Source organism: Astyanax mexicanus, chromosome 1 (genome assembly GCF_023375975.1).
Source record: "Astyanax mexicanus isolate ESR-SI-001 chromosome 1, AstMex3_surface, whole genome shotgun sequence".
NCBI classification, from domain to species: Eukaryota; Metazoa; Chordata; class Actinopteri; order Characiformes; family Acestrorhamphidae; genus Astyanax; species Astyanax mexicanus.
The window spans coordinates 38567239-38578861 of record NC_064408.1 but is presented as its reverse complement, the minus strand read 5'-3'; the positions used below and the strand labels follow the sequence as shown (position 1 = coordinate 38578861).

General features: G+C 37.1%; 1 protein-coding gene across 1 annotated transcript; it reads left to right on the top strand.

The window, feature by feature from the left end:
- The first annotated feature begins 356 nt into the window (after window positions 1-356).
- On the top strand, window positions 357-11528 carry LOC125801148 (uncharacterized). Its single transcript, XM_049477354.1, has 2 exons — window positions 357-1464; window positions 10838-11528. Exons 1-2 carry the CDS (start codon window positions 640-642, stop codon window positions 11171-11173), a joined length of 1161 nt encoding a protein of 386 aa, XP_049333311.1. The 5' UTR covers window positions 357-639; the 3' UTR covers window positions 11174-11528.
- The last annotated feature ends 95 nt before the right edge of the window (window positions 11529-11623 follow it).

Genomic DNA, 11623 nt, shown 5'->3' with positions numbered 1-11623 from the left:
GCGAGAAACATTGTGTATTCCTTATATTAAACTGACCTGGTTTACCCAAACTAATCACAATGAGAGTCCTCGTTTGGCTTTTGATTACACTGTGCTGTTTGATGTGAAGGAAAATGAAAGATAAAGCGTAATTAACACACAGAAGTGACCAAAATCGCGAGTCTCTTAGTTGCGCCAACAAGTTAACGTCATGCGCGCGCCCGCGAAGGGGAGTCGGATTCTGCGGGGAGTCGGATTTCGGCACAACACCGGCAAGGCTTTGGATTGGGCTACTGCTATCTGGCCAGTGGTAGAGAATGGCACCTATGAACAGTTTCTTACGGAGCCCCGGAGGGGCCGTGGATAAAAAAAAATAATTAAATCGTGCTCACGATTTGCTATTCGTGCTCACGTTTTCTGTAAATCGTGCTCACGTTTTGCTATTCGTGCTCACGTTTTCTTTAAATCGTGCTCACGATTTGCTATTCGTGCTCACGTTTTCTCTAAATCGTGCTCACGTTTTGCTATTCGTGCTCACGTTTTATTTTAATTCGAGCAAACGGTTTGAATGCACATTTTGAAAAAAAAACTTTCCAGACATGCTTTCCTCCTGCACACAAGACGGCTAACTGACCCCTGAATGTGGTCTGTTTTGTTATAATGGACAGAGATTCGCTTATTCGATTTTATTTTGACTTGAATATGCCTTATTATGACATTGTATCTTCGCTTGCACAGCAAGGCATCTCAATCAGCAAACGGCAGCTGAAGCGGTTTCTTCGGGTCAGTGATCTCTATCGACGGCGGTATGACAATATAGAAGAGGTCATTGATTTTATAATTGATCAACTGCAAGGTTCTGGTAGAATGCATGGGTACCGGTGGATGTACACTAAGTGTGTCAGAAGAGGCATACGGGTCAGGAAAGAAGATGTGAGGATTCTTTTGGCTCTTCTCGACCCCGTAAGCTCTCAAGCTCGCCAAAGACGTCGTCTTAGTCGAAGACTGTATTTCTCTGAGGGTCCTAATTTCATATGGCATGTTGATTCATACGACAAACTCAAACCATATGGGATATGCATTAATGGATGTATCGATGGATTCTCTCGAAGGATTATTTGGTTGAAGGCATCCTATACCAACAGCAACTCCAAAGTTATTGGAGGATTTTTTGTGGAGGCAATAGAGCGTTTTGGAGGTTGCCCGCGGCTTGTACGCGCGGATATGGGCACAGAGAACGTGACAATAAAGGATATCCAGATGTATCTGCGGCGAAACAATGAGGATGACAGAGCTGGTAATGCAAGCTACATCACAGGAACAAGCACAGCAAACCAACGAATTGAGAGCTGGTGGGGACAGATGCGGAAGGCGGGCGTAGAGCACTGGATCCAACTGTTCGGGGAACTTAAGGATGAAGGACTGTTCAGCGGGGATTTCTTGGACAAAGCTCTGGTGCAGTTTTGCTTTATGGCAATAATTCAGGTAAGATATTGGATTAAGCCACATTCCGTGTAAAACGTATTTTATGGTAAAGAGTTGTAATGTAAATTTCATGATTCTTTTAGGATATTATGACATCTGTTCTGCACTACGAACATTAGTAATGTACATGCCCAGATAGAAAGTCTCAGGCCACATGGGCAAATACTGATTTGCAAAGACAGATCATTGGTTTAACATCCAAGCTGTTAACATTCAGATTCTTGTTTTTTTTAGTACTGCTTCAGATGTTTATATACTACAGCTAAGGAAATATGATAAAATAAAAAATCACTTAAAAAAATCAAACACCAATAGGCTTAGAACAATTTAAAAACAAAAATAGGCACAACATGGCATAAGGGTATTTTACAAAAAGCTGTAAAACTGTGATGTTTTATATATAACATATAAATCAAATTTGAAGCACCCGCAACACAACCAAAAGTATATGCTTAGATGTATGAAAACTCCTGAAAATCAGATTAAATAAGCTACGTTTTTCAGATATTATTATTATTATTATTATTATTATTATTATTATTATTATTATTATTATTATTATTAAATGTTTGCCACCTATATTTTTGTTCCTATTTGAATTTCATTAATGAAATGGTTCCACAATTAAAACCTAAATGCCAGTGGTCAATACAATGTTCAATTGTGTGTGTGTGTGTGTGTGTGTAAAATAAGAAAAGAACGAAATTAATAATAAAAAAAACAAATAACACAATATTATGATACTAATATAATACTTATAATAAGCATGATGATAACGATAATAGTATTATTATTACTAGCGCATAGCTTAATTGGACATAATGACCTGACTGGGATTTGTAAAATAGGCCAGACAGCGCATTTATTTTATGTATTTTATCTAATTATAAATTATTTTAGTCTATTTCATTTATTAAAGAAGAGTACATTAATAAACGAAATAAAAAACGTAATATATAATAATAATTAAAATATAAAATAAATAAAAATAATACATCTTCTTTAGTAGAAAAAATAAAACATTTAATTATTTCCACGAACAATTGAAATAAGTCAACATTTTTATATTTTAGATTAAAATAAAAACGGCATGCCTAAAAGTTACTAAACAATTATGCAGCATAACCCAGCCAGGCCCGGAGTGGCTAATCGGGAGATTCGGGAGGATTCCCGATGGGCCGGCTCATGTCAATCTCGAGTTTTGGCCGGTTGGACGGAAAAAATAATTTTAACACTTATCTGTCCCTTATCTAATCTTATTCTTGCATTCATTTCCATTCAACTACGAATGCATTCTCTATTCATCTGACAGCACAGCCCCTACTTCGCAGTAGATTAGATGGGTTCAACCATCTGAGGGAATTCTCCCCAACCAAATGTTTGAGTTGGTTGTGCCCACTAGTGGTCTTTTCAGGAGCGATAAAATTAAATATAGCAACATAATAGCACGAAGCGTCAGTCGGCTGTGATGGAGGGTAAAAAGAGGCCAGATATGTAAATAATCTTGAATTGTCAGCTATTGCGCAACGTTTGCAGTGTCGACTTAGCGTAGTTTATTTTAGCCCAATACACATCATCAAATCTGGCCGCCGGCGGGCCAGAAATATGTCATAATTAATACCTGGCTGTGTTTATGAATAATTATAGACACCCAATATGCTATTTTTAAGCTTAGAATCTCTACTTTTCAGTTATCTAGCCTATTTACCTCTATATCTTTTCAGAAAATAAACATTTATGGCGAAATATGCCTTGTTTATTAGAATTATGATTATTAATTTCCATATTTACATTTTTTGTACGTATAATTTTTGATCCAATGCGGACATATACATCATTCGATCCGCCTAAACCTCCGGATTACGGAACAATATACGGAACTTTTTACTGTAGGATGTACGGTTCCTGAATTAGAGCCGAAAATGTGCTTATACTTTTAACCGCAGCTTTTTGATCCGCCGGGGTTCACTTCAGGACACGCGCTCACACACCCAGCCCCCACCCCGTGCTCACCTCACACTCCAGCCTCAAACTCCGCTCCACAAACAAGCAGATCCACCAAAACAGTCTCTAGGAATCCTCATTTATATCCAAACAGTGCTTGAAGAAATTTGAGCCATAAAAAATCTATATCTATTTTAATCGGCTGTAATACAACTTTTATACCCGTTTATACAGCTACCCGTATATAATTTACATGGACGAAAAGCTTAAAGTCAGGTCTTATCAAATATGTGTCGGCCGACTCTGTCGGCCAATCAGGTGGCGAGTTCTGCACGGGGAGAATAGGGGCTTGTTACTTTATCTGATTGAAATTTGAATGAAACATGTTTAATTGAAGGGTGTTCTCTTAGCTTACCAAAATATACTTGAACTTGTATGCAGTAAAAATGCATTGCAATTCATTTATTCAAATTCCTCTACCCAGCTAAAATAATATCTTATTTTCGGCAGCTTGTATTTCTCATTAAATATTAATCAAATTCAGCTGTACACAAATGAATAACACATCTGTGACAAACCTGTGTATTTGCTCCACAAATAAATTGACCGGAGTCAAGCTATCCGCGCTTCGGAAATTCCCAGTCAAGTCATCCGCGCTTTAAATTTAGATGCGCCTATACTCGCGATATTACGGTAAACAGAAGCGCAGGCGGAGAGCACGCTGAAAAACACAGAGAAGGGGGAGACCGACACGTTTCAGTCGGTTATATTAATTTAGACATACATTAAGCCCAAGAACGAGAAGAAACGGATTAAAATAACTCACCTCACTGCAGATTTTGTGCAGTACATTATCTATGTGACATAGTACCATAGCAATCCCATCATTTTTTGAGAGAGAGAGTTTTATATTAAAATTATTTTTTTCAATCCATGCTTCAAATTAAATTTCTCATGAGTTTCCCAAAATGTCTAAACAGATCCATTACCTTGTAAAAGAGTCCATCTAGGCTATAACTGCTGCAAGTGTGGGCAAATTGCACTGTATTGTTTATTTTATATTATTTAAATGATTTATTATTCATGCTTAAAATTAAATTTCTCAAGATTTTCCCATAATGCCAAAACACTTCCACTACCATTTGAAAGAGTCTGTCTTAGGCTATGACTTCTGCAAGTTTGGGCAAATTTCACTTTATTTTTTATTTTATATTATTTTTAATGTATATTATTCATATTCAAATTAAAATTTCTCATGATTTTACCATAATGCCAAAACAGGTCCATGACTATTTGAAAGAGTCCAACCTAGGCTATCACCTCTGCAAGTTTGGGAAAAATTCACTGTACTGTTTATTTTATATTAATTTTAATGTATATTATTCATATTTAAAATTAAAATTTCTCATGATTTCCCATAATGCCAAAACCGTTCCACAACCATTTGAAAGAGTCTGTATTGTTTATTTTATATTAATTTTTTTTTTATTTTTTTCATACTTAAAATAAAATTTCTCAAGATTTTCCCATAATGCCAAAACAGGTCCACTACCGTTTGAAAGAGTAGGTCCTAGGCTATCACCTCTGCAAGTTTGGGCAAATTTTACTGTATTGTTTATTTTTAATACTTGCTAGTATTAGATGTAAATTCATTCTCCAATAAGCCATCACAAGGCATCACTGTGAGGCAATCCTATCAGTTCCTCAGGCTATCAGAACTGCATATTTCTGAAGGTTTCACTATAGATAGCCCCTTGCACTTGAGGTATTAGATTTAAAAATTGGTTTTAAACTCACACCCCCTGTTTCTAGCACAGGTGTCTTTAACAGGTGATTTCTAGACTATACTGTTTAGAAATATGCTGAGCAGTCTAATGGTGGAACAGTTCAGTGAACCCAAAATGAAATATCATTTGGTTAGAGGATTGACCCAGGCCACAGGATTCAAGGGGAAATACTGGCTACCTCACAAGACCACAAGGAAAAGGAGAACTTAGGCAAACTTTGCTGTACTTTTAGTTTTATTTTATTTTTTTGGCATTATGTTAAAATGTTATTTTAAGCATGAATTTAAAAAAATTACATAAAATAAACAGAACAGTGAAATATACCCAAACGTGCAGAGGTGATAGCCTAGGACAGACTCTTTCAAACGGTAGTGGACGTGTTTTGGCATTATGGGAAAATCTTGAGAAATTTTATTTTATGCATGAATAATAAATCATTTAAATAATATAAAATAAACAATACAGTGCAATTTGCCCACACTTGCAGCAGTTATAGCCTAGATGGACTCTTTTACAAGGTAATGGATCTGTTTAGACATTTTGGGAAACTCATGAGAAATTTAATTTGAAGCAATGATTGAAAAAAAATAATTTTAATATAAAACTCTCTCTCTCAAAAAATGATGGGATTGCTATGGTACTATGTCACATAGATAATGTACTGCACAAAATCTGCAGTGAGGTGAGTTATTTTAATCCGTTATCTTCTCGTTCTTGGGCTTAATGTATGTCTAAATTAATATAACCGACTGAAACGTGTCGGTCTCCCCCTTCTCTGTGTTTTTCAGCGTGCTCTCCGCCTGCGCTTCTGTTTACCGTAATATCGCGAGTATAGGCGCATCTAAATTTAAAGCGCGGATGACTTGACTGGGAATTTCCGAAGCGCGGATAGCTTGACTCCGGTATAAATTGCGCTGTGCTACTCACCCGCTTGATGTGGATATTGGAGGTCTGATGGACCCAAAAAGATCATAAACTATTATTACAAACCCGAACACGATTTTAACACCACATTTGGTAGTAAGAAGTCTGATAAAATTGGCCCAAGTTCGAGCTGGGCATGGACCAGGATCACGCAGAGAAACTAAACTCCACGGCCATAATTCCAGCTCATGCATGTGCAGATCCCCATTATCTTATAAGAGGAGTTAATTTGTAAAAACGAAACAGCAGGTCAGTTTCCTCTGCTAGACACGACCATTTAACTGCGCTGCGGAAGCGCACCTGGCGCAACATCTGTCAAAATGACCCACATTTTCTATGGACCTTCATGTATGGCTGAGAGTTTTTATGATATATCTTTAGCAATAAATTAATTCAGTCATTAATTATCCAAGGTATGCCTCAATTAACTTGTTTTTAATCACAGTACATCCTTATTTTATTTTTTCCTTTCTTAATTTTTGAATAAAAGCCATTCACTATACCCCTCTAATGCACACAAATCAAAATGACCCGCATTCATTTTATTAATTTAAAGAATAAAGTCCTTAAACAAAACAAATAGTAACGTGTTATATAGTACAACAGTTTATATACAACTGATTTTGTAAACAACAGTAGATTCTGATTTTTATACAGAGATTGTGTAAATAATTAGGGCTGGAACCGAATATTCGGGTATTCGGATATTCGCTTTGAGTAGGTATTCGTTTTTAATTTTGGTATTCTGATATTTGTTTTTTTCCTTTTCTTAGCTCCACCTCCCGCTAAGTCCAAGTCAAGTCTCAAGTTTCTTCTGGCGAAATAAAAGTCAAAGTATTACTCCGTGAGGCAGATAAGGGCCTGCTCTTTAAAATAATGGAAAATTAATAACAAAATAAATAATAGAAATAAATATGAAAATGGAAAATAACTAACCAAAAGCCCAATAAAATGTAATCAAACGAATTTCAAAAGATCAAAAACGAAAAACTCAGCAGAAGAGTAGAACAATAACATAATTAGGGGTGGGAATCTCCAAGCACTTTACGATTCCATTCGATTACGATTCAAAGGTCTGCGATGCCATTATAAAAACAATTATTGATGCATCTTGGTAATACATTCTCTGTAGCAATACAGAATGAATTAACTTCAATTTTATTTCCATTTGAAAACATTCCATTTTATTTTATATTTATATTAAATCAAATGGCAAGGAGAGCACACATTCCAGAGAACCGAACAAAGAAATAAAAACTAAAAAAGTACACCTGTAGCGCCTCTGCCAGCAGCTAATAAAAAAATGTTTGTAAAATATGTATCTAAATTAACATCTGCAGACAGGAGAGTCAAAATGCTGGGTCACTTCTTATTGCTGCATTAGACAAGATATACTCTGTGGAGGGCTTTGCTTCCAGGGTTTTTACAACATACTACAATGTTAAAGCTAAACAATAATTAAAGCATCTATAAAAAATGCAAAATAGACCACAGTGACATCAGGTCAGTGTGTGGCAATGCAAATGTAGCTACTACTGCAAGTTCTTATGAAACAACATACGATTCTGTGGCAATAGAATTTCCCGCGGTGCACGCCGGTCCGGCGAGCGACTGAAGCTAGGCTAATCCACCGTGACCTCCCCGCGGCGCAGGGCGGCCCAGCCAGCGACTGAAGCGCGGCTGCTCCACCCCGGCGCACTCCGGCCTGACCACTCAGTGCGCCGCGGTGGAGCAGTCGCTTGCCGGGCCGGCGTGCGCCGCGGTGGAGCACGCCGGCGCACGCCGGGCCAACGAGCAATGTTCTCAGATAACGTTTAGAAAATCGATTTTTGTCATTTGTGAATCGATTCAGAATCGTTCATGTTTCGCAAGAATCGAAAATTTCCCGCACCCCTAAACATAATATTACAATATTATTGCGTCTGGACAAGTAAGCAAAGCTATGCGCTTTTTCAAATTTTGTTCTGCTGAACAGAAAGAGTTCTGCATACTAGAGTTTAGATTATCTGCCTGAAATGGAGCCTGAGCCCAAACCTGAACATGAGCCTGAACCCAAGCCCGAACTCGAGCCTGAGCCCGAGCTTGAACGCCAGCCTGACTGACCCCCTGCATGAACTCGGACCGGCCGGACTGGCCGAGAAACTGATCCTGTCGGGTCAGAAAATGGTCTTTGTTTTAACGTAACAAATCACTGTGATTTTTGTGATGTTTCACCAGTTACAGCTCAGCAGCACGTTTAAAGCTCAATGCATGAATTAATTGGTGTGCTGAGCACGGCGCGTGCTCGCAGAGGGGAGGGGGGGGGGGTTTAGGGGGATTTGGCGCATCTGTCAAGCAAGCTAATGGACAGTTTTGGGGGCAGAGATGAATAAGTACAGTAGGTACATCTCAGATTTATAGTTTAATGCTCCACTAAATTAGTGGCTTTAAAATGGGCTGCGGCTGGGGATGGTTGGGCAGACGTGCATGATCCAGTCAGTTCTGGCAGGATTTTTTCTGCCTACAGGCTGCATTTGACGAACATCTAGCAGCTCCTCAGTCAGACAACAGTGTCAGCATATAAATCGCATGTGCTTTCCTACAGGACAAACCATTCAAAAGTGCAGATGAACTCATTATAAAACACACAGTGTCTGTCTGGCTTAAAATACTTAGGTACAGCTTTTAAATTAATAAATCAACATTCATTAAAAAGATCAGTGAGAAGTTATGTATGCTAAATGACAAATAATTTAGCTAGAAGCTCATAAGCTAATAACATTTAATAATAACAGAAAAATAGATATGACATTGGAAAATAACCAACTAAAGTGAGCTCAAAATGCTATGAGAAATATAATCTAACAAATTCAAAAATATAAATTCTAAATATTGAACTGCAGGCAGTAAAAAAAAAAAAGAATACTACAAAAAAACGCAAAGAAAATAACCGATAGAACATAACGAACAGAAAAAATAAATATGGAATTGGAAAATAACCAACTAATCTAAGCTCAAAATGCTAAAAGTAATAAAATCTAACGAATTTCAAAATATAAAATCGAAATATTGCACTGCAGCAGTACAAAAGCCTAAGTGCTTAAACAAACTGAATTAAGTGGGCCTTGAGTTGCATTTTGTTTGTATTTTAATCAGTCTTTTTAAAAACGAATATTGGAATATTGGCTGCCAACCAGTGCCGAATATCCGGAGCTCAGCCCTAATAATAATAATAATAATAATAATAATAATAATAATAATAATAATAAAAAGTTTTTATAAAAAGAACATTCCTGCATCACAAAATGGATTTTATGAGCTACGTAAATAATAAACACCATTGCACTTACCTAAGTACAGTTCTTATGACTAATTTATTTATTATTTATTTATTTATTTATTTATTTTTTGTTATAGTTAGCTAACTAATACAGAGCAGTCAACAGCTAGCTTATAATTAAAATAATTACTTTTAACATTTTATTAAAGATGCTTCATTTAAACTCTGCCTATGGTGTCTGCATTTGGGTCTACCCGCTTAACCACCCTGTAAACCACCCTGTGTGTGTGTGTGTGTGTGTGTGTGTGTGTGTGTGTGTGTGTGTGTGTGTGTGTGTGTGTGTGTGTGTGTGTGTGTGCGTGCGTGCGTGCGTGCGTGCGTGCGTGCGTGCCTGTGACAAAATAATAAACAATTATAATAAATAAAGTTTCAAAAACTGAATAGGTGTTAACTGTCATCAGATATTTTATAAAGTTATGTTGAAACAATTGAAAGCAATACTGAGTTAGCTGTGTGACGAGTAATTTAGGAATACATTGGATACTGAATAACTGTGTCATGGTGTGCACAGAATACAGACACTCGCAGATGCAGTAAAACGGGTTGTTTATTAATAAACAGGTTAGAAAAAAGGGTAGTCCTACAAACAGGGTTAGAGCACCGGTAAACAGAAGCAACGTAGGAATAACCATACCAGGAGTGAGAGACAGTCCAGAGTTCAAACAGGAGCAAGCCAACATCAGAGGTAATCCAAAATCGAAAAACAGTCCAGGTCATACACAGAAAAATCCACAATCAGAGATAATCCAAAAATCGGCGTCGAGAAAAAAAAAAACAAGGTCATACACGAAAGTAACAGAGACAAGCGATAAGTAACGCTTAGTAATGAGGAAGATCCAACAATACCCGGCACAGGAGTGTATGAGAGGTGTCCTTAAATAGTGCCTGACTTAATATTCTGGGCTTCCTGGTTGGAGCAGGTGAGGTGACATGTGACTAGGTGTGTGTGTCAGCGGGTGGTGGGTTCTGGGTAATGTAGTTGTTAGACTGAGAACCTCTGTCAGAGCTGGGTGCGTGAGAAACAGAGGAGTTAACAGCACCAGATGTGACAAACTGAATAAATTTATTGCTAAGATATATTATTGAAACACTCAAGGGAATGGCAAGTGAGACAAGTTTAAGCAAATTAGTCTGGAATAGATTTCTGTGAATTTATGTAAACAGAATCCAGAGTGAAAGGTGGTCTGTGCTATTGAATATGTACATGCCCAGCAGAATCAGACATTAATTAGTGCAGAAAAATAAATATCACAAATCAATATTTAACTTTAGCCTGGTTATTGTTACTCAGATCTCAAAGTTCCTTGGTTTTGAAACCTCCTTAAGCAATTGATATGTATTCGGAAAGGGTGTTTAATGTTTAAACCATTCACCATCACTTTCTGAACTGTCTTTACAGGAAGAGCTCGACCAGATTTCTGATGTTTGGAATGCCCACCGTATTCGACCTTCCAGAAACACAAATGTACCAAGTGGGATTCCTAATGTCATGCACCTTGCACCACATCTGTGGAATACTGAAGACCTTCTTGTTCCAGTTTGTGAAGATGAACTGGTCACTTGCAAAGAATGTTGCCAGTTTTTGACCTCAGTTACATGTGATGGAGACGTGTTTGACCTGTGTTCCTTATTTTTAGAGGACTCAAGATTAGCTTTTCCAGTCACGGAATCACAAGCACTGGACTTGTATTTGTCTTTGAAGGACTGGGTACATGCCCAATTACAAGATCCATAACTTCCATATCGTGTTAGTAAAGATCAGTAGATCCTATAACATCCCTACGTAGTGTATATAGGGAGAGACTAGAACACTGACAAGAAACACTTCTGTCATGGTTTTAACTGCTAAAAAATATAAAGAAGTACCATGAGACTATAAATACACAGTGTCAATGTTTTTTGTTAACATTTTGTAACAATTTTTATTTGAGACAAATGATGTCAGTTGACATACAAAGGTACAATACAGATGCAATGAACAATGCAATGAACAATGTTTCACTGAACACAACAAGGTACAACAATTTAAATGTTCTTAGAGAAAACAGACTTAGTATGAATCTCTGGATGTGCAACACTGCAGAGACAAAAATGTCTAAATAAAAAGGTATACCATTCGACTGTAATTTTATAAAATCTTTATTCTCAGTGTATTCTTACTTTTCAACAATACATCAGCTTTCAC

What these genes read in the sequence shown, in the direction of transcription:
- LOC125801148 (XM_049477354.1), top strand. Translation starts at nt 640, where the DNA reads ATGGACAGAGATTCGCTTATTCGATTTTATTTTGACTTGAATATGCCT. An exon ending in GCTTTATGGCAATAATTCAG is followed by an intron (nt 1,465 to 10,837) that starts GTAAGATATTGG and finishes CTGTCTTTACAG; the next exon opens with GAAGAGCTCGACCAGATTTC.